Source organism: Emydura macquarii, unplaced genomic scaffold (assembly GCF_026122565.2).
Source record: "Emydura macquarii macquarii isolate MOO-44397 ecotype Brisbane River unplaced genomic scaffold, CSIRO-AGI_Emac_v2 contig_705, whole genome shotgun sequence".
Lineage (NCBI taxonomy): Eukaryota > Metazoa > Chordata > Testudines > Chelidae > Emydura > Emydura macquarii.
Window position 1 is genome coordinate 8039847 of NW_027130842.1, and position 24734 is coordinate 8064580.

The 24734-nt window shown below is 40.9% G+C and overlaps 1 protein-coding gene across 1 annotated transcript in view; it reads right to left on the reverse strand.

Annotated features, from left to right (window-relative positions):
- Window positions 1-902: 902 nt before the first annotated feature.
- The window catches only part of EPM2A (EPM2A glucan phosphatase, laforin), a 57686-nt gene continuing 33854 nt past the window's right edge, over window positions 903-24734 (reverse strand). The window contains exons 3-4 of the mRNA XM_067542362.1: window positions 5700-5941; window positions 903-2939 (exon numbers count right to left, since the gene is read on the reverse strand). Coding sequence (XP_067398463.1) covers window positions 2665-2939; window positions 5700-5941 — 517 coding nt within the window. The 3' untranslated portion in view covers window positions 903-2664. The remainder of the gene's footprint in view (window positions 2940-5699; window positions 5942-24734) is intronic.

The following is a 24734-nucleotide window of genomic DNA, read 5'->3' on the forward strand; positions in this document are numbered from 1 at the left end:
GCCGGGACACTTCGGAATATGCTTTAAGCTTGCAGGTTCGAAAGCATCCTGATAGAACTGCAACTTTGGTGTCAGTTCAAATTTTTGTTCCTCATGCAAATCGCATGATTTCAGGGCTTGATCCTTGTGGGGCACTCTCTGTTGCACAAGTTGTCCATATTTGGTTTTAAATGGGGCCAAGAAGGCCTCAGGGATATTAAATGTCAGATTGTGACTCTGACTCCACATCCCTGCAAGGGAGTAGAGAAGGACTAAAGATCCCCTTTACATGGGCTCCCCAGATCTTAGGTCCAGGCACAAAATAGGAAGCAGAGCTACGCAGCTACTTACTCACTCCCCTGAGCGAGTGGGCAGCAAGAGGCAGACCATGGGTGGGGGAGAAGCAAAGAATTGGCCCAGCTCCCTTACGCACTGGACACCGTAGCAAGCCAGCATGGGTAGTGTGTAATTTACTGCTGATGTAGGCCAGTGGTAAAGAAATACCTCCTAAGAGGAAGAAGAGGAGGACTCAGGAGTCAGATGTGAGTTACTGCGATGCAATGTCTCCCGGTGCACCAATGCTTGCTCAGGGCTGTGCCTTGAGTCACATTTTAGCCTTATGCCCCTAACGGAGCAGCATTCTGGCACATTCTTGTGCTCTGAGAGTCGGATTGGCATCATCAAGGCTTAATCTGTAATGAAAGAGGTGCTGGGGCTCCAGCAATTTGTTTACATTCATAACTGATGCAGCAAGCCTGGAGGTGCTAGGGCTATGAACTGCCAAGCCTAGAGGCGCTCTGGCACAAGTTAAGTCTTGGGCATCAGCAACACCGTTTAGTTCACAAGGTCAGGCAGACAGATACAAAACCCATTTTTGTTCCTTGGGCTATAGCGGACATGTCATTTCTTTATTTTACCCCCTCATGTTTTTCCTGTATCCTGGTGTTTGACATCTCATTGTCAACAGTCTAGCACAACAGTCAAGACCATGGGAGACAAGAAATAAACAACTATGGTTAAAATGGCTACTGTCCACTCTTAAGCATAAATAGCAAAGCCCAGCTCGTATAGCTTAAATAAGATAATGTGAACAAAAAAGACCTGAGGAAAATACCCCCTTTTATTTAACGATGATCTGTAGTTTCATCCAGTACCTAACAGGTGACATACGTTATTTCAAAACCGAAATCAGAAATAAACTGATGGTCAAATATATAAACTTAAAATAACTTTCACTGGCTTCTTCACCTGTGGGGGCATTGGGGTAGGAGATAAAGCAATATATTTTATGATGGACATTCTCCATGAACAGTGCCCAGCGTATTGTAACAGATCGCTAACAAGGCTCCAGTATCAGGATTTCCTTAAGGTAATATACATGTATCTCTTAATACCTCTTTGTCACTGAATACCTCTATATATAGACAAATAGTTTTTCTAAAAATAGAGGGAAAAGGGATTTAGCTGAGTCATCAGCCTCTAGAAATTAGTTTCTTACCGACTCAGATCCTCAGCAAAGGAATTTCTCACTTCCTCCTCTCAACGTCATGAGTCACAGCATTTATTTTTGGCTGAGTGGGGCTGGTTTGGACTTTGGAACCCACTGAAACCATTCCTGGTTTAGCGACAGGGACAGCCATGTCAGAACAGCAGTGAAAGCACTGTCTCCCACAAGCAAGAGACTGCTGCCATTGCAGAACTTCAAGGCATTGCCAAACAGGGAATGAGATGGAGACTGTACCTGGGATTCCCGGCCCTTCACATGCCAGCACAGCCAGCATATAGACTCACTGGGCCAGCTCCCAGATCTTCTGCTTTAACTCAGTTTTCATTATTGTTGTTTATAGTGTGGTATCACCTAATAAGTGTGTGGCTCCACTGTGTTAGGCACTGTTCAGACAAGGAAAACACAAACAGTCCCTGCTCCAGAAAGCTTACAATCTAGGATAATCTAATAAAACAGTAAATCTGCCTTGCAGTAGATTAAATCTGCATACGTGGAACTTTCCCCTATTTTTATGCACAGCCTCTAGAGTACACACAGAATCATAAAAAAGCAATGCAGCATATTTTAATAAATCACATTCACTCTAAACAAGAGAGAAAGTGCAGTTCTTGCCTAATGAATTGAATTTAACTTGCTGATTGTTACAGAAACAGAACTGCACAAATCAATTTCCTTCTGCTTTTTCTCATTCAGACCATTTCATTATAAGCGTCTTTGTAAACACACCAAACAGAAGGCTCTACCTGAAACGGCCAAGCAACCCTGACTACCCAAGCCAAAAAAAAAAAAACCCCACACAGTTGATTTTTATTTCTTCATAGAGTACCTCTGAACTCCTCCACCTTCTCCCTACCACAATTTTACCATCACTCAGGGTTGTAATCTTGCGATATTTGCCCCAGCTCCTGGATTCACATGAGAATCTCAGCTTTCATTTTTGCAAAGTAAGTTCCTAGCCCTCCTGGTTGCAGAGTAAAGTTTGAAAACAAGAACCCTAAAGGCTAATTCAACAGGAGGCAAATAAAAAGATACTAAACTAATTATTGTTTTTAAATCTCATGATCTTACACACACACGCACACACAAATCTGGGGGGTCTGACTCATGAATTTTGAATGCTCGGGGTTGGCAATACTATGGATCTCCCCTCCCTCCGACCCCAGTCAGCTTTTCTACCACTAAGGTTTGCATGAGTAGCGAAGAGGTCCAAATTTCTGATAGAAATCATCTTCAGCACGAACCAGAGCTTCCTCATCTATGTAGACAGCTGGTCTCCTGGAGGCCACAAAGTATTGCACTTTCCTCAGGTTCCATCCCAATACGTACTTTAACCAGCCACAGATGGCAGCTGTAGACCTGCCAACGCCAGCATTGCAATGGACATAGACAATGTGTCCATTCTCTAGCAGCCCGTGCAGGAGACAGACAGCCTGAGGTAACATCTGTATTCTTCCTAGGATCAAAAACAAGGCACATTCCATGAACACTAGAAAGTTAGAATCACTGTTAACGGTGTCTCTATATTCTGCTGTACTGTGAAATCCTAGTGGCAGCAAAGAGACATCTATTATAGCTAGTTTCTCTTCTTTTTCTGGTAGCACAATACGAAAGTCTACATGGGTTTCTTGGACTGTCAGAAATTACGTATGCTTTTGGACAGGCTAAGGCCAAGATTTCCAGAAAAGACTAGTGATTTTGGGTGTCCACATTGAGATGCCTTAATGAGGCTTGATTTTAAAAGGGTAGAAGTGAAGTACTTCCTAAATACCAGGCCCTCTCTCTGATTGGTCACCCAAAATCACTAATCTCTGCTGAAAATCATGACCTGCATGTGAAACTATAGTGACAGTTTCCCAAATGTCCTTCAACTCCCCACACATTTTGCTAAGTAATAGCTCCAGATAATACAAAAGTCCATATGAACTTGGACCCAGGAACTTCTTTGGCAACAAATAGTGATCAGCATTAAAATGTGTATAGTAGCTGTTTTTTGTATGGCCTAGTGTCCAATACGGACTGAGTTGAAGCAACCAGTTTTATTTCACAGACCACCTTAGATTATGTTAAAATAATAGTCAGAAGTTAAATGCTTTGTCTTACAATGTTTGTGAAGCCATCCAGATTCCCTTTAATTTCTTGTCTCATTCAAAGAACAATAAAAAAAAACCAATTTATACGAGAAGTATATAAGTTTCAGCCCATTTAGAGATGGAATCGGTCCAAAGAGTTGTAAAGAAAATAGACCCTAACATGATTTATGTAATAGTATAGTTACTTTAGATGAAATATACTTTAAATTCAGCTAGTTAAGATATTAAAATTAATTCACTGCCAAAATGAATTCAGTGTCAAAACAAAGATGACATTTGTGATCAGTTCAGTTATTTATGCCATTAGTATTTAATCAGAACACTGTTTCTTCCCCCCAAAAAATCAACTTTTAACTGAAATATGACTATATAATTTTCTTTCCAATTTAAAATAAGAATACTGAAAATACACTTCACATTTTATTCGAAATGATGGGGACCAGAACATCTCTATAAACCCATCTCTCTGTCTCATTTTTAGAAATGTGCAAAATTGGTAGCTGCAGTAAATTAAGCCTTCAGAAGTCTCTCCTTAAAAAAATATTATATTTTGCCATCATAATACGTTAGTGACTGATTGGAACATTTTGTGCAGAGCACAGACATGCCTTTCATATCATGCTCAGTTCTGAACATGAAGTAAAGAAGAAATCCTCCTAATCGCACACTTCTATATTTATATGTTTTAGGGCCTGCAAATGGCAAAACTTTCAATGACAAATTGGAGTGGGAGCGGGCTCTTTTATGGGGGGGAGAGGGATTGGTACTGCTGGAACCATGAGGTTCCCATGACCATTTTTTCCAATTATGTCCATATGCTGCCATCTCCCATAGCACTATGTTGAGGGACACTAGGCCTTTAGGCATGGAGGACTGGACAGGATTTCATTTGAAATGCATTAACATTGCTCTTTAATTGTCCATCAAGCACACGGTTAAGCTATACAAAACAATCTTTTCACCTCAAGGGTTGAGAACTCCCAGGCCCTATCAGTCCAAGGAGTGAGACTACAAGAACCAAACCCTCACTTTTCCCCACAGCGTAGCTGAGCATTAACAGAAAGCCAATGCATATTACTGTTTTAATTTTTCTTTTAAATCTCCTGCCTTTCCTGATGGTGTACAACTGGCATGATAGTTCACTATCTGTGGCACCAATATTTCACCATATCAAAAAATATCCTATATATTTTCGAGTACAGCAAACCACTCAAACTTTCTAGCCTCCTGGTTATACATGGTTTCTTATTTATTAATCTATTTTTAATCAATAATCTCAGGAGTCTAACGGCCAAATAACAAATCCTAATTTATGTTACAATTTGGTGTGCTATCCATATCCGATATAAATTAAAAACGACTATATATGAAAATACAATGGCTCAATAGACTGGCACAGTACTGCAATGAGAGACTGGTGTAGTAGGAGAACCAGAGTAGGGCAAAGTCTACACTGACGGTGGCAAATTCGCCACCATCAGATCGATTTATCTGGATCGACTGAGTGGTTAGTGAAGACCCGCTCAGTCGATCCAGAAATCAACATATTAAGACCACTTCCATAAATAGCGTAGCGCTGTGTCGACGGGAACGCCGTTCCTGTCGGCGCAGTGCAGTGAAGACGGCATGCAGAAGAGAACTCAGAAGTCAACAGGAGTTAGGCAAGTTTTTTGCGTAGCTTGCATAACTCTGGTCGACTGCCGCCGAATCTCGGAGGTAAGTGTAGACAGGGCCTAGGTTACCTAGCACTGCCTCTCTGGATAAATCCAGAAGGTATGGCAATTTCAGGGTCTTGATATGCAAGTCAATCATCAGAAACCTGATAAATTTGGTTTATCATTAAATTCAAGCTGAAAGAAAAGGTTTTCAAGTAGTCACCAATTTTTGGAGGGATAGAGATACACAGAGAATGGAAGATATGTATCTGAAATAGTTTGGATCACCTCTCTGCATATGAAAAAGTGCACAGAATCCAGTAGGGACAACACAACAAAGTTACCCGTTACACTCCCAGTAATAATAAACAAAAGCTATTCAGAAAAAACAGCCCTAAAGCAATGGAATCATGTCATTGAAAGGTTTTGCTATTACTTATCCAGTTGTAAGACAGGTTTGCACATTACCTTCAGTGCTCATGTCTGGAGTTGGCATCCAGACATAAGCAAGACCTTCCTCTTTATACAGTTTCATAAGGATCTCTGGGCTCATGGGTTCTGGATAGCGGTTGCAGCCCCAGGAATTCTGAACAACATCCCACTCGGTCTGGAAGTTCATTACAGCTGTAATACCCAGTTCATGTTTTAGCTTGACAGTCACATGCTCCACTTGCCGAGGGCAACTTCCCAGCCAGATGTTTGGCAGAATCCTAGCATTGAAAAAAAATTGTAGCATAGCTTAATAAGCACTTTCAGCAAAGAAATTCCTCCATCCCTGCACAAAACTAACATTTTCTGTCAGAGTAAGAGGCATTCCAGTTCAAAGCCTGGACAGCATCGGCACATGAGATACATTGTTAAACACACCCTTTTTGTGTAATGCAATAAATAGCTTAATTGTTGCATTGCAGTTTACCCAGTAATGTTATATTCTAAGGACCGAACTCTAAACCCCGCGCACACAGCCAAAATCACTTCACCTGTGTAAACAGGACCTCTAGCAAAATCACAGCTTAATTAATAGCACAGGTCTCAAAGGCACCAGTCATTCACTGCTGCAGCTGAAGCTTACTAGCAGCACTGATGAGAATAAGGAAACCCAGAAGACTCACACAATCGCTTTACAGAAAGAAACCCAATAGGCTCACACGATTCAGATGTGGAATGTTACAGTGACAAACTGTAAGCTGTATAACTCTTGCTGTTTTATAGCTACTACCATTGCAGTGAGCAAATCGGATCAGGTTAAGCCACCACCAGCCTAAACCAAACCTTCTGTGGTAGTCCAAAAAGTTTGATTACTTTCTTCCTCACATGCTTCTGCAATTCTGGAGTCCTGCCAGGACCAGCTAAGGAAATGTGAACTATGTTTGGGCTCCCTGGAAGCTGGGAGAACCAGAAATTCTATGAGAAAACTCAAGAGGATTGGACAATTGGGATAAGTATACACATTTTGAGGGGCTTAGCCAAATCAAACCTCCAAACCTTCTGTGGTTTTCCCATCTCTAATGATCATAAAAACTGTTATATCTCTTAGCAAGCTTTGGCACATAAACCAACTGAAATACTGAGGGTCTTGCTTTCAGAAGTGGGGCCTAATGTCCACAAGCAATTAATGTGACTGCATTCCCAATAGATTATTTACATGTGTAAATGGTCAGCTATGTGCCTAACTGGTCTTTTGCATGTACAAATATCCATTTTGCACAGGCAGTCACAGTAACCACACACTCAAACTAGGCACACAGTTGCACATGTAATTTTGCAAATCAGGCCCTTAGTTATTCACAGCAAAAAAATATGGCATCTTTAAGAGTCAACTTCCATGAGTCCTTTCAATCTATGATGAAAGTATGTATAGCCCACTGGTGAGTGTGTGTTACAAGTCCCACTCTGTGCCAAACCACAGAGGATATGAATTGTTACAGCCCCACCTAAAGAGTCCAGAGAGCCTGGACTCTTTAGCTTAAGCTATAGCCACTCATGCTTTCAGCTTCTCATGTTCCATCCCCAGCGTACTGGCCAAGATAGCAGCTGTCACAAAAGTTCTTCAAAACTGAAATAGGCCAATGATGTACTGCTCACAGCTTTTTGCAAATTCTTATCATTTGGGGCCAGACTATGGAGCCCTTGCTCCTCCAAATGAACATATATTCACATGAGTAGTCTCATTACATTCTCATGAGAATACCCACCATTAAATTTGATGGGGTGACCCACAGGGATAAATGCTCACTAACAAGAGCAAAAGCTCTGAAAATGGGCCTTTAATAATGATTGCTTCCTGCAAACTACCACTGCAGGGTTGCTAGAGAGCAGAATTCAGTGTCATCAGTTTGTATTACTTATCATTGTATTCCAGTAGCACCCACAATGTGCTAGGCACCCACTAAACACATGGGAAGACATAGTCCCTGCCTTGAAGAGGTTACAATCTAGGCACATCTCTTAATATGAAGATAAGGAGTGTGATTTTCAAATTCAGTATTTACAGCAGGGGCCCCTTTCTCTCCAGTTTATAGATAGCTAATCAAAAACCCTTCTCTGGGGCATATTTATTAGGCAGCAGCTGTATCCTGAGAATTGTCAACTCAAGTTATGATAGCAATTTGTCCCACGTCACTGTGCGTGTGAGCTTGTTTGGATAGACACAGTCCATTTGATCCAGCATTAGTGAGACAGTTAAAGTGCTCCATATAAATGCCCTGGCCTACAATGTAATGGTTTTGCTTCCCCTCAGTGGTAGATGATGCAGTGGAAGTAACGCTGTTCACCTAGGACTCTTACAACAGTAATCAAGCTTTAACGTGAGAGTTCTGGGAAACTAGCATTTGCACCACAGAAAACTCATTTCACTTCTCTTGTTCTAGTGCCTGTTCTTCATATTATACATATCCAAGGTGTCTGGGAGAGGGGAGAAAAAGAGTTGAAATGGAGGATCAGAATTACAGGCCCTTCATTCTAAAACTACAAATTAAGTTAATTTAGTTTTATGCAAAACTTCAGTGTGTAACCAAACCAACAACTAAGCCCGCTGGTTGCTGGAGGAAGTCAAACCAAAGCATGATATTCCTATGTTAACTGTAGGTTCCAGTCACAGGCCAGGTTCTCTGGTGCAGTGAAGGAGCTTTGCACTATTCCCTAAGTGCAAAGCTGCCCTAATGCTGCCATAACCGGCCAGAAGAGAATTCCCATTAGTTAGGGGGATCCGCAGGTGGCACAAACCCACCATAGTCATTGCTACACCACCCCACTCCCACTTGCCTAAGGGATACTGTCTAGAAAAGGGAGCATGGTCAGGACTTGCTTAAACACTTGTGATCTGCCACTATCTTCATGGTCTCTTAGGGCCATTGTTTGTCAGTATAAATTGAAGCAGCTGCTCAGGCTTCTCTAATTTTTCACTGAGGACCAGATCGGTGCCTGGATCACCCCATGAGTGGGAGAGCAAAATGGTGGCTTAATGCCATTGCTATGGCTCCTCTCCCTATACTGAGCTATGCCGAGTGCACCTTGGATGCAGTATTTCATGGTACATGATGAGAAGACAAATGTGTTCTCTGAGGACAAGAGCACCTGGTGTTTTTCTTCACAGGTTTCCTGAGAATTCAGTACATTCATATAATAAATCCCCAATTTTTTTATAGTTTGGTAAACAATTAATGTACAGTTATCAACTCTACCAGGAGATAGAAGTGTAGATTCTAGGAGAAGATTTAATCAGGAGGGAGTAGAGTCCTTAGACCAATAATGCAAGATATAAAATTGGACTCAGAGAAAACATTGCCTTAGAAATCTTTTCCTATGCTTACCCAGTATATGTGCAGATAAAAATCTGTGGCTGCAACATATTCTGTATCCAGCTTATCTACCAGGAACTTTGAGACTGCCACCAGCTATTTTGGACCTTCTAGAATCCCCATTGTACCTCAGCTCACAATTAGTGAATCGTCTGGTGGCTTTACCATAGAACATCACCATATATCCATTCAATGGAATGGAGAAAAATGGCAGTACACAAAGCAGAACCAAGACTAGGGCTGTCACCTGCCTGGATTTAGACCAGATGACTCTTGTGAACTGGTTCCTTGAGACCAGATCCAGGAGTTTTGTCACTGACTTCAACAGGACCAGGATTTGGCTGCTGGTCTTTCCTTCTCTGTTTAGCAGTAATGGCTGTATAGCCTTGTTATACAGTGCATGTATTACTTAATTGGGTTTAATTGTTCTTTTATCAGGATGACATTCATTATAGATAACGTGCACCATACAATGACACCAAGCTGATTTGTTTATTTAGCCAATTTATTTAAGAGATCTAATTATGATTATTTCACTCTTTGGTGCCTGGGCTTTCATTCAGCTTTATCAAGTTTATTCCTTTATTTTCTCTTCACTTCAAAGAGGGTTTCAATTCAGACATAATCTGCAGAAATTGATGAACAGTTCAGTAATGGTATTCTGTATATTTATGCCACATATTCCTCACAACAGTTTTGCTGTATGATAGATCATGAAAATTAAAGAACTGTAATGCTAGGAAGTGATCTTTTCAGTTTCACATCTCTTGCCAAGAAGTATGCTTTTTTTTTTAATTAACTTATTTCTTTCTGGAAGTTGCCACTTTATTTCACTAGGTAACCAGGTTTGGAGTGGGTTACTCTCTGGGGTGAGCAACCTCTTCATTTTCAGCTTTGAGCTGTTCAACAACCGCTGCCTTCCAGCTCCAGCAGTGATTACTTTTCTGTGGTAGATTAAGTAATCCTTCTATAGTGTTTGAAAAACATTTACAGATTAAAGGGGATATATAAATGTAAGATCATTTCAACCATTAATCCCTTTGTCTTCCCAAAAATCCATGAGTCAAAAATAGTCTGACACACTGCTGTTTTCAAGTGGAATTATAAGGAGAATATGTCAATATAAAATAATGTTGTTTGTGGTATTGTTGTAGCTGTGTTGATCCCAGGACATTAGAGACAGCAGGTGTGAGAGGTAATATCTTTTATTGGACAAACTTCTATTGGTGAAAGAGACGATAAGCTCTGTGTAGCTCGAAAGCTCCTCTCTTTCACCAACCAAAGTTGATCCAATAAAAGATATTACCCCACCTACCTTGTCTCTCAATATAAAAATGATCTTTTCTTACTCAGTGTATCTGTTAACATAAGAACATAAGAATGGCCATACTGGATCAGACCAATGGTCCATCTAGCCCAGTACCCTGTCTTCTGACAGTGGCTAATGCCCAGTGCTTCAGAGGGAAACAAACAGAACAGGTAATCAAGTAATCCATCCTGTCGCCCATTCCCAGCTTCTGGCAAACAGCAATCCCTGCCCATCCTGGCTAATACTTATTAATGCACCTATTTTCCATGAACATATCTATTTCTTTTTGAAGCCTGTTATAGTCCTGGCCTTCGCAACATCCTCTGGCAAGGAATTCCCCAGGTTGACTGCATGTTGTGCGAAGAAATACTTCATTTTGTTCATTTTAAACTTGCTGCCTATTAATTTCATTTGGTGAACACTAGTCCTTATGTTATGAGAAGGAGTAAATAACACTTCTTTATTTACTTTCTCCACACCAGTCATGATTTTCTAGACCTCTATCATATCCCCCCCTTAGTCGTCTGTTTCCCAAGCTGAAAAGTCCCAGTCTTATTAATCACTCCTCATCTGCAAGCTTTTCCATACCCCTAATCATTTTTATTGCCCTTCTTTGTACCTTTTCCAATTCCAATGCAGTATTCAAGATGTGGGTGTACCATGGATTTATAAAGAGGCAATATGATATTTTCTGTCTTATTATCTATCCCTTTCCTAATGATTCCCAACATTGTTAGCTTTTTAGACTGTCGCTGCACATTGAGTGGATGTTTTCAGAGAACTATCCACAATGACTCCAGGATCTCTTTCTTCAGTGGTAACAGTTAATTTAGACCTCATCATTTTATATGTATTGTTGGGATTATGTTTTCCAATGTGCATTACTTTGCATTTATCAACATTAAATTTAATCTGTCAGTCTGTTGCCTAGTCACCCAGCTTTGTCAGTTCCCTTTGTAACTCCTCAAAGTCTGCTTTGGACTTAACTATCTTGAGTAGTTTTGTATCATCTGCAAATTTTGCCACCTCACTGTTTACCCCCTTTTCCAGATCAGTTATGAATATGTTGAACAGTACTGATCCCAGGACAGACCCCCCAGGGGACACCACTATTTACCTCTCTCCATTCTGAAAACTGACCATTTATTCCTACCCTTTGCTGCCTATCTTGTAATCAGTGACTGATCCAAGAGAGGTCCTTGCCTCTTATCCCATGACATGTGGGTTACTGAGGCTAGGACACTAGATAGGAACTCAGAATACGTGTTCAATTCCCAGCTCATATATGGACATCCTCTGTAACTTTGGGCAAGTCACTTAGGGTCAAGTGTCTAAGGGCATGTCTACATGGTTCTTCAGGCCACAGCAGAGGGTTGTAAATTTTAGTTTTTACTAGCATGTCGTGCACTGACTGGCCCAGGTGGACCCTGCTGGCACACGTTAAAAGTTCCCCAGTGCATGCCAATGTAGTCCCGTTTCAAAAACTACTACCTTCATGTGCACTAAGGAACTTTTAGTACATGCCAGGAGGGTCCACATAGGCCAGTTAGTGCAGGACACACTAGTGAGGACTAACATTATCACCCTACTGGTGTGGACTAAAGCCCTGTTGACATGCCATAAGCGATTTAGGAGGCTAAAGTCCCTTGACTTTCACTTTTGAAAATTTTATTCTCAGTCGTCCCTATGCATCATTTCCTCAGCTCTGTGAAATGGGGATAATATTTCCCCCAACATCAAGAGGATATTTTAGGATAAAATTAATGAATGTTTGTGCGACACGCAGATATTACGGTGATGGGGACAGTATAGGTACCTATTTACCTAACTTCGTCAACCAAAAACAGGTGTTATGGCTGCCAGCACGACAAAGCTATTGTGCCTCATGCAGCAGCTACATTCTGATCACAGAATTTTTATTGATGAGGATGCAAGAGACAGAAAGAACACAGTTGATTTTCCAATCCCAGACTGACCTTATAAGGTGGCAGTAAGACAAATGGCTTTTTGACTTATAAACTGAGGCAACCAATGTGGAATCATTACTCACAGGAAGCAAACATGGAATCCTGTGAAGTCACTTGTACAGCTACTTTTCTGACAGTCTCCACACTTTAATTATTTTCAATGATGCAAACATCTATCATGCTTGGATGATTCCCCTCCAGGACTCTGCATAGTCCCAATGAAATTATGACATCTGAAACCACACATTTATTTCATGTAATCAATAATATGCAAACAGCTTGCTCACCCATATGGCCATGTTGAGTATGAAGTAGTGAAAGATTAACGTCCTGCTACTTTTTTGCAGCATGGATTGCCACTTGCAAGCTAAAACATATCCACCAAAGAGCCACACCACTGCGCCTTTCAATCCTAGATCTCCACCTGCAGCCTAAAGCCAATCTAGCATTTGTGGCCTTGAAGAAAACAGCATGAGTCAAGCCTTCAAAGTGACACATTTTAGTAGTTTATTTGTTCTCAGGCACAATATCCCAGAAAGTCTGCTTATACCTAGGGTTGACAACTTCAGTCAAGGAACAGTACTTTGCCAGAGTCAAGTAATTGGCCATAAAGTAATTGGCCATAAAGTAATTGGCCATAAAGTCACTCTCAACCTGCAATTTATTTATATTGCTGATCTCATTCAGATCAGTCAGTACATTATTTTGAACACAGGGCAGTGGATGATTCCTCTGGGGACCACTCAATATGTAATCGGATGTCAAAACATGCAATTCACTTCACTTGGCCACTCAGGCACTGCACTACCACCTCACATGGATTAAGGAAGATCAAAATAAGAATCTGAGGTTGCCTAGGGGAATACTGATATATACGGATAAAGAGGCATAGTGATTCAGCTGAAGTAACAAAGAAAACAATCTTCAGGATGACCAGGTCTTCCCTCAAGGCTTTCATTCTCTGAGAGGCTAAGGACGCAATATTTACAGCAAAAGAAAAACTTATTTTACATTCCAAGAAAAGTAATACAAATAATCCAGTCTGCATTACACCAGACTTCTGCAGTGCCTAGGTGTGCACAGAGTCTTCCCTGTGCCAACTCTCCACTCCTGATACAGAGTGGGTGAGGTAATATTGTTTACTGAACCAACCTCTGTTGGTTAAAAAGACTAGCTTTCGCCAACAGAAGTTGGTCCAATAAACAAGACTACCTCACCCACCTTTTCCCGCCAATATTCTGGGATCAACATGGCTACCACTCTACAAACACTCCTGCCACACACATACTGGCACATAGTTAGAGAGTAAAGTAGGACTAAAGCATAGCTCTCTCTCCTTTACGAAAGGCAGGGGGTTCAGTTCTCTACCTGCTGCTCATTTCTGATTCCTTCCTGGATGATGTCGCAAAACGCTGCCATCATACCTTTGCCCTCTAGCTAGTGACATTGCTTTTTTTTGCAATGTCACATCACACCCAAGTGCACGATCATCATATCATGGTCACCTACAGCTATCGTCACCCGTGAGCTCCCACTTCTGCTGCTGACCTTCTCTAACACCTACAGGCAGTTGTTCTTATAAATCTTCCTGCCTCCCCTGAGTATCTAATTGTTCTTGCTGCTTCTGGACCTTCCCAGTTCCCTTCTCCTGAAAATCTATGTAAGAGTAACAGCAGGAGTTGTCTTGCTAGTGTCTAGCTAGAGTCCTTGCACTTTGTCGCAATGATGATGATGAAGATAAAGAAGGACATACTCAAAGGAATCTAGAAAAATTACTTAGGTAATAATGTAATATTCTGGGATATATGGGAATTTTAACAATGACCTCAGGGCAGTAGAGTTGGATTAGCACTGAGTACTTTTGAATATCCTATCCCTAAAATGTATGCAGCACTTGGTTTTTTCAAACGTTTCAATTTTTCCAATCCCCTACAGCTAAGAAGCACAAAAAAATGACAGATTAATTTCACTTTCTTCTCACAAATTAAATGGCAGAACTCTGATAAATTTTACTCTGTTTATCAAATTGTACTGTTGCACAGTATCACAGAGATCACAGTTGATTTAGACCTACAGTGCCAGATTATGACCTCTGTTACATCTCTGTATAACCTGAGTATATCTACTCCTGTTAATGGAGTTATTCCAGATTACAATCAGTGTAGCTAAATCTATTGGGTGTAGTCCATGATCATCCCAATGAAGACTGTCCCCTATGGTATACTAATCTGTACTTTGTCCATCTTAGTTTTAAATTATTAGGCTTCCACCACTCTTCTTCTTCTGTTGTTTGTTTGTTGCAGCTCTAAAATCTAATTCCTCATACCCATCAGACTTAGAAAGACCCTGGATTGAGGGGATATGGTGACTGACCTACTTTCTCATAGCCAGTTGTGCTCTCCCTCAAGTCAAGAACTGAAACACAGTTCTGTGGGTTGCTCTGGAATACCACTGCCTGCACTACACCTATTTTGTGGATACATAGAGTCTCCAAGATTCTCATGTCAACATCTTTCATAAGAAAAGGGGGTAAACAGTGAGATGGCAAAATCTGCAAGCAACTGAGAATTATTCTGGATAGTCAGAACTAGAAGAGTTTGTTGAGAATTCCAGAGGTACCAAACATAGCTGAGCAAACAGGCAACACAATGGTGATAATACACCTTGGAACAAATAGCCTGAACTATTCACATACATCACTGGGGTCCAAATTAACTATAATCAACCGGAAAAGAAAATGATGTGTCACTGTAGACAGCTCAATGAAAACATTACTTCAAGTGGCGGTCAGAAAGCAACAACATTAGACTATACAAATAACTGGATCGAAAGTAATACTAAAAATATAGCAATACCATTATACATATCCACAGTAAACTCACATCTGGAATCCTCCATTCAGTTCTGGTCAAAAAGAGACCGGAAAAATTGAAAAAGTACAGAGACAGGAGATAAAAATGATTGGCATCGTGAAAGGATTTTTATATGAGGGGAGACTGAAAATAATAAGTCCAATTAGAGGTAAACAGCTCTATCTATAGAGACAAGTAAGGAAGCACCTGGCAGAAGTATATCAAACAATGACTGGAATAGAGATAGTAAATTGGCAGGGCCTCTGGGAAGGGAGGGCAAAAGGAGCATTTTGCCCTGAGCCCTCCATTTGAGTGGCTCTGTGACCTAATCCGCAGGGTCGCAGAGCCACGTGGGTTTGGACCAGCGGTCACTCTGTCATGATGGAAGGGTGGCCAGGCCAAACTCAAGTGGCACGGTGACCTCACGCACCAGGTCACAACATCTGGAGCAGGGAACTGGGCCCAGGTCCATGGGACAGGAGCTTAGCCACCACTGCTGGATGAATACGGTGCAGGCTTGCTTTCCAACTCCCCTGCCACCCTATCTCCCCCACAGTGTTAATTTGTCTGAGTGGGTATGGGGGGCAGTCAGCTTCAGGTTTTGTTCCACCCCCCCCCCCCAAAAAAAAAAAAAACCTCTGTGCAGCCCCATAAATCAGACAATCCTATTAATCCTTTCATGATACCATGAGCAAAGGGATATCCAATGAGATTGAAAGGCAGCACATTTAAAACAGATGATTTTTTTTTTTTTTTTGTGCACAGGATAATCAACCTGTGGAACTCATTGCCAAAGGCTAAAAGCTTAGCAGGGCTCAAAATAAAAGAATTAGACAGTTATATGTATAATGGGAGGATTCAATTATATTACATAACATAAAAATATAAAGGCTATAAATATTCATGATTCAGGAATAAACCAACCATGAAGAGGAAGAAAATACCCTTTTGTGATGGTTATTCCATATATTTCCTTTCTTTCATCTTTCTCTGAAGTATCAGATACTGGCCACTGATGGAGATAGATAGGATACTTGACTATTTGGAACATTGGTCTAATTTGGTGTGAGAATTCCTGTGTTCCACTAAATTCACTTTACATGAAAAAAACCCCAGCAAAACAAACTCCTTATCTAATGAAACAGTGGAGTAGAACTGGCAGACTGAGGCACAGCTTTTTGAAAGCTGCAATCATTTACTCCGAATCCCTGACACCTTCTACTGGTGACTTACCGATAAAGTTCGTTTGCAGAAGATCAGTTGGATCAAGTTTTGCAATGAAAGTTTGACTTGAATAGGATTGAGCAAAAAGCAGCCAGATTCACTGAACTACTGACAGCATGGGGAGACACACTACTCACTGGAGTAAGAGAAGAAGATATAAGGATTTGTCAGCTGTATGATCTATTCATTGAAAACTGTGACCTAATAGTCAGGCGTGATAACAGCAATTTTATCAATAAAGACATATAAGATGGTCATAACCTGAGCAGAAGCCAATACGGGAAAGAGCTGATTAATGGGAAAAATATATATTTCTGAACTGATATAGCAGCAACCTTGTTAAGGCTACTTATGCTCCAGAACAAAAATTTACTTTTATCTCATGACTGAAGCAGATGGAATATAATTTAGTGATTTGAAATTCATCCTAGTTTACTACTAAAGCTGTACAGTTTATTTTTAAGTATAGAATTCAACTGCAGGATTTTAGATGAGGAGAATTAAATAGACTACAATGTACTTCCAATGGCTTTTTTCCCCTTCTCATTATTTGTGGCACCCTGACGAAAAGTAATTTAATTTCTGGCAAATTTTCTTCTTAGATGTAATTTGGACTACTTATTCTCAGATGGGAGCAGACTTGGCAATTGAAGGGAAACACCTGTTTTTATCACTGCAGAACAACACAGTTTATCAAACTGCAAAATTTCTGAAGCCTTTGAATACTGGTTGATATGCTTAATAAACCTTTACTTATTCAGAGTTCACAAATTTATTTATGAAATATGGCATCAAAAAGCCCTGTTCACTGCTCTGCAAGTGAACCAGGCATTAAGCCAATCAACCTTAAGTTAACAATGGAATCAAATGAAAACAAAGGCTAAGAGATAAAAAATAATACTGTGCTGATAACTGAGACAGGAGGCTGTGCTGACATCATGGTGCAAAGCAATTCCTGTAGGTGCAGAGCACGCACAATGTATATTGATTTGAGGAGGGGAAGAATATATTAGAAAATCCCAGAAATGGAAACAAAGTCTTATTCTCCCTTTTACCATTTTAAATGGCATTCCTAGGCCAGATCCACAACCCCCCACTGCGCCGATGATGCAAAAAAGATGGAAAACTGCCCTAGGCAGGAGGCTTGAGATTCTCCTTTATACCGTTCCCTGATGCATCTCCCAACTATAGGGTGTGGGAGGCAGCATGAGCAGCGTGCAGCATGCTCCTGTCATCCTGGGTTGATGGAATTACCCCTAAGGGCAATGGCTGATGGCATAAATTAAAGCATCCCAGAGGCTATGCTCTTTTACATCACAGCCTGAACCTGACTTACCCCAAAGAAAAAGGAAGTGGAAAAGTGGATTTAAGCCAGCTTTCTGCCTCTGCCCCAATCATAGCTCAGCTGGACTCGAGGATCTGGCCCAATATTTTTTAAGAGTCAAATTTGGCTCTAAAAGCAGAGGGCGCACACTTCATTGAATTCAATCAAGACATTCCTGCTTGTGATTCCAGTGAATGTGGCCCTACAAGTTAAATAAATAAATAAACAAAACAAACAAAACAAAACAAAAACCTTAGTCAGTTTATTTATATCTTGTAAGGCTGTGTTAGATACCAACCAACCCTATAAAATGGTATATGGTGGAATAAATTACTTGGATTCTGTCTTCTGTTCTGGAAATGTTCTAGCACAACTAGCCATGGTCACGCAAGGCTTTAAGTATGTGACCATCCTCAACTTTGGAAAATTAAGCATTGTCTTCCCCATCACCTGACACATAAGTTATTTTAATTGAGGCTGCATTTTACATTTGTGCAAACAAGTTAAAATAATCTGTGTTCCAGAGATGGTTATTTATATACGCTCCAATGCCTTATAGGAGTTGACACCCAGAGTTAGCCCTGTGAAACTCAGAGTCAAATTTTACCCTCTGACATGCATGCTCAGGTCTCACTGACTCCTTAGGAGATGTTTGCATACTGTATACTGCAGAAAACAGAATTTGGTTCTCTAGGACATGATTTTTCCCTCTCTGTCACCGGAATAAACCAGGATAGGTCAACGGAAGTACTTGGCATGTCACTGGTGAAAAGCTAGGGTGAAAGAAGAATTTAGTCCAGTGAGCTCATGACAAATGATCTCAGGAGCTAGTCATGAAGATGGCTTCTCATTTGGTTTGTGAGAATTAATATTTAAATGCTCTAAATACAGAGCACTGCTTAGTGCATTGGTTGCCAGCCGTTACTTACTACATATGCCCTCGTTACATTACCAGGATTCAAATTTGTTTTGAATTAGAACTAATGATCATGAACGTGAGGTACAACAGGCTGCTTAACTAAGCCAGATAGTAATGAGCCATGAATCTGTTGGCATCAGGAATCAAGATTTTTAACATTAATGCTTACCAACAGGAGCGATGTCACTGCTGGCACCTTAAAGTTAAAATGTCTTACAAAATTGGTTAGTGCCACTGAGAGTGAACTTTAAGTAAATAGTTCAGAAGACTCAGGCATTGCTGGTGAAAATATCTTATTTCATCTTTGTGTTAAGTTAACTCAGCAGTGGTTAGTTAGAATCTAAACTTCCCAAATAATAAGTTGTGAACCTACTGCCCAAAATTGCATATACATTAGAAACAAGCCCTTGAAGATGAAAATTATGTAACTGGAAATTAACTTATTTTGTTTGAGGGCTGGCCATGGGGCTTGTGCCAGTGTATAAATATGAAAAAGACTGAAGTCTCTGCTGAATGTGAAGAGCCTGGAGTCTCTGAAGGAAGCACATTTAGAATTTGTGGTGTGTGAAGAGGATAGGCCTACATAATATCACTCAGATGCAATCCCTCTGACAGGTTTATTTGCAGTTAAAATGTCTTATTTATTAATATCTTTTTAAAATAACACCACAGTGAATAGTAAGAATTCTTAAGAAAGCTACAGACACATGCTAGAAAACTACAGCTGGGAGCATCAGGCCTTATAAATATTAATAGAAAAACTTTGAAAAAAACGCATTGACCACAGTGAGAACTCCAAAAAGTTGCAAGACAAGGTTACATCCCAAAGCACAATCATAGGGACAAGATGGCAGGACACTTGTACATAACGTGCCAATCAGCTGCTAAATTACAAACCCAGGAAGAGCTGTATTGACAGCTCTGGTGTGCTGCCAAAATTTTAACATGGGACTGCCTTAGTCAGCCATACACACGTCATTCTCTGGGTAGACACTCTTCTTTGAATCTTAAATAAACAAACAAACATACACATTTTATACTTTTAAATGCCAGCTGAGGGACACCTCCAACATTCAAGGGAAAACTCACTTGAAGAAACAAAAGAACTCCATTTTCTAACTTACCACCTAGCCTATAACCAGAGATGACTGGATACCCAACTAGCTATTCCATAGCCAGACACCATAAAATGTCATACATGCCACCATCACCACTGCAGCTGTCACATAGGAAAGCTACCTATAGGAGCCTCCATGAGGTGCTGGAGAGGGGGAAGCATGGTGGATTAAGAGGTATTGGGCTGGGTTGTTGGGGGACAGACTGGTGGATTTCAGGTGGGGTAGAATTGATGGATTTGAGTGGTTTACCCCTGACTGCTGGAGGTGACCCTCAGGTGGTATAGAAAAGAGTCACAGGGAGAAGAGGAGTAGTCTTCTAACAACTTTTGGAGTTGTGGGGATTGGTTGGGAAAAAAGGCACCAGGCTCCCTCCTAGTACCAGGTCTTCAAACTCTGGTCTAGACAGACTGCAGTGAACAGAAAGGTGGGCTGCAGGACTCCCACTCAGTACAAAAGCAGAAGAGGCCTGTCTCCTCTCTTAAAGAGTTCAATCTATTTAGCTTAACTAAGAGAAGGTTCAGGGGTAACATGATTACTATCTGTAAGTACCTCATTGGGAACAAATATTTAACAATAGTCTCTTCAAGCTAGCAGAGAACACGATCCAATGGCTGGAAGTTGAAGCTAGACAAATTCAGAGTGGAAGTAAAGTGTAAATTCTTACTTTTATGACTATAAACTATTTATGAAGGGTCATGGTGGATTGTCCATCACTGACCATTTTAAAATCAAGATTGGGTGTTTTTCTATGCTCTATGAATTATTTAAGGGAAGTTCTACGGCCTGTGTTTCACAGGAGGTCAGACCAGATGATCACAATGGCCCCTTCTGGCCTTGGATTCTATGACTCTCCTCTGGCATGTGAGCAGCAGCAGGGGAGATAATGTGATGTGTATTCTGAGAGGTAGGATGGGAAGGAAATTCTCCCCAGCAGTAGCAGAAGGTTCAGTCCTAGCCTTAAAGAGGGCTAAGTACAACAACAGGCAGAGCTTTTTCCAGAGGCAGATGGACCCCAAAAAGAGCTGTCTCCAGTCCTCTTCATTCAGGACTCTCAACCATATTGTGGAGTCCTGAAAAAGATTTAGAAGTCAAGGAGAGGAAATAATTAGTTTGACTAGAACTTTTGGGAAGCTGGCATATAGCCCCTCTTAAGTTGGTGCAAGCGCTCCTGGTGAGGATGCGTACCACCAACAGGAGGGTAGTGTGAACATGAAAAACCGCAGTAATTACTTCGGGAGCTGTAAGTTGACCTAAGATAGGTTGATTTAGTTGTGCAGTGTAGGCCTGGGATTGTTTATTATTTTCTCTGTCTCCTGTGGTGGAAATGTTACCCACTGGAGAGAGCTGAAAATGCCTCTTTGGGTTGGTCATAAAGGATATGTGCTGTTACAGCCATCCCCTACAAAGGCTTGGTTCCTTAGCTCAAGCTGCAGCTGATCAGGGTTGTTAGATCTAAAGATCCCTGGTTCAATCCCCGGTGTGTAGACTAAGAGGGTGGACATCATAGAAGCACTGCAGTGTTACAGTAAGCCTCCTGTAGTGCTAACAGTAGGTTGTGCTGTGCTCATGGTGAAATTCACACAAATGTGAAGGGCCCGTACAAGGCCTTCCACATCTCTGAAGCCTCCTACAGATGGAGGGGACACTGAAGGAGCAGCATCCTACCTGGTACAGAGCAGGATGTTTTTCCACAAAGGCTCTGAATATGCCAGTTCTGAGGAGGCTATGTGGGGTTGGCTACAGAGGGGCCCCAATATCCACACTTATGTATATCCAGTGGCCCAAAACAGCAGGGCAGAGAGGTAGCAGCTCCCCCTTTCACACTCCTGTTTGCATTTCTCTTTTCTCCACATTAAAAATTAAATTCATTGTTTTCACTGCATTTCCTCCCTCTTCTCCCTTTTTATCCCCTGGATGCTTATAATCATTTTCAAATTATACAATCTTACCATAGGAAAAAAGAAGCCTAAGACATTTCATTCTAATTTGCAACTCCTCTTAGGGTGCTCCCCCACCCCGCCCCCCATAATAAAGAGGATCTGAAATCTGAAATCCATATTTCATATAGGTTGACAACCTGCATGGCACTTTGCTCAATGTTTGTCATGGTTCACTGAGGACTTGCACAACACTCCTTAACAATAACAGGAGAAACGCACCTAACTCCTGAATGTGAAATGGAATTTTCCACTGCACAGCCTTAAAGCAGAAAATGAGAGATTTTCAGAGCTCTTACCATTTTCTCTAGGAAGGCAGCAACAGTTCATTTGTTTTGTTTTGTTTTGTTTTGTTTTGTTTTGTTTTCTTCTGCAGGAAAAAATACAAAACTCAAGAAAATACAGATGCAACTCTGTAACATTTATTTACTCTCAGGAAATAAAACAGTAATGTTTCTGAAACAAAACTTCAGGGAAACTAAAGGTGATATTCAAGTTTCATTTCTAATGGGTTTTTTTTACAGTTAAAATATGATCCTTCATATTTTTACAGAGAAGAACCTTGTTGAATGCATCTTTCAACTATCAAGGGCTTTTAAGCTACAAACCTGCATTTATACTTGTCTGTTTTATAAATTCTTAAGGCGTGAGGGGAAATTCAGAATTTGCAGTTTAGCTGTAGTTCACCTTTTTGAGAGCTGTTCTATAGTTACAATAGCTAAGCAATGGTTGCTTATTTTACTTAGGGCATTTTGGGTCAAAGCCAAAAAGGGCCTAAAGCCCAGTTTTAGGCACTACTGCAATCCACAAAACCCCCACTCAGCTGCTGCCCAACCCTGTAGGTGCCTAAACTCATCTCGGCACCTACATTTTTGCTGTAAAAATTCTGTAGGTGCCTAAGTTTCTGCCTCTGACCATGAGCATTGCTTTCTCTCCCTAGATATCTGGACACCTATCTCCCGCCTAAGCCTCGGCATGATCCACAGACCAGGAAATAGGTGTTCCCTCTTCCTTTCCTGTTGGGCTATTTTGGGTGGTGTTAGGCAGGTGCACAAGAAATGGCTTAGAAACCTCGGCAGCCTAACTTCAAGAGAGGGGTTCCTGGCTGTGGATGGAAGCAGAGAGGGGCAGGGGTTAGGACTCACCCCTCTCATCAGCTTGTTACGCAGCTCCCCATTTAGCATGCTGGCTTTTTTGGGTCACATTCTTAGGTGCCTTATCTCTTCCCATTCGTTCTATAGGACATCTGAGCATCTAACTCAGGTTTTGCGGATCCCATTTTTGTTCCAGTCTTTTCTAGGCACCTAAAAGATAAGCATGGCAATGCTGAGTGTTGCAAAAACTATGTCCCTTTATGAATCTGACCTTCATAATTTAGAAGTTACTCGTTTCAGAAATACAGCATGCACCTAATAAAAATCATAGCAAAAAACTAAGTCAGTCTGCAATCATATCAGCTTGTTGATTACGGTCAGTCTCCGATTTGGAGGTAGATTGTATAAGACTGACCATTCTTTCAGCATGAATACTTTGGGTATCCTTCCCTAAGAAAGAATTTTCAAGAGCCAGTTGAAGGGTGATGTTGGGGTAGCCTGGGCTTTGAATTTGCTCCTGCTGGAAATCCATAAAAGCCACACTTCCCCACTTTTAGATTGCATTGTAAAGTGCCTCCCCTCACACCATTTTTAGGAATTTTTCTGGTGGTTACTGTTGGAATCTTCTCCATGAAGTTTCTGGGTTGGTAACATTAAAACTCTGGTGTGTAAAGTGATTTGGTCATTGAAGAAAGAGACTGAATATATATTTCCTATGACTAAAAAAAATGCTCTACTATCTTCAGACAAAACTATATTAATGGTTCCCAGGCACTACAGGGTGACTAATAAATGCATGTAAAAGATCATAAACAGTAAGTAATGTCTGCCAGACAACTGGAACCATCAGTTTCCAAGAAAGACTGGTGGGTGCATTCTAGCCTAGAAGCATTTTCCCCACAGTGCTAGTTGGGAGTGAAAATGACTCAGATTTCAGAATCCTAGTCAATTTAATTCACAGCTGGCAATGTAGTCAAACTGCTTCTGTATAGCAGCACAATGCTATTCTCTCTCTCTGTCTCTCTGACAGCCTGGACCTTAAAGAATAAAGAGGCAGTAAAAAAGGGGGGAAAACAAGCAGAAGAAAAATAGAGTGAGGAACAGAGAAATAGACTAACAAAGAAAAAGGAAAGTAGAAACTACAAGAGTAATGACCAAAATCAATTTTCCCTCTAACCATGGTATCCCACCTAATATTTGATGAATTGGACCATCAAGAGTTGCTTTTGATAGCCCACAGCATGAAAACAGTGCAAATCAGTTTGTTTACACCTGTGGTTTTCTTGCCAAGACAATTCCTGTTCTTCCCTCTGCTTTTTTCCCTGAAGAAATGGAATCAGTGCAGCAACACAGCTACGTGAATTTCCATTTCAAAGAGCAGCAATGTTTTTATGCAAATGTTACACAGTGGCAGCTAATTTAGGAAAACTATTCATTTTGACATCACCTGCCAATCTCCGCTCACTGTCATTTTACATTGGGAAGATCATTCTACTTTGCATACTGACTCACTCACAAACATCTTTCTAAATAATTTACTCACTATCAGAGCCAGTTTCCTTTCTCACACAGATACAGGAGAAAAAAATCCAGACAACAACAACAACAAATCAGGAAACTACTAGGAGGGGTTCTAAACTTCATCACTTACTCATTTTACATTGTTGCTGTCCATTCCCTACTCCTGTGGTTGTAGATTGTGTGGTTAGATTGTAAGCTTTTTAGCAAAGGCCTTGCCTTCATATCTGTCTGTCAAGCACACAGATTACTGTTGGTGCTGTACAAATAGCTAGCTGCTTCTGTGAAATACAGTAGCGGCATTATTTCCAGTACAATCTTATGCATCTTTTCCGTTCCCCAATACCACAACTGCTACTTCAGCTGAGCTGAACAATGGACCTTACTACCAGCTATTTTCATTGTGGCTCGAAAGCTTGTCTCTGTCACCAACAAAATTTG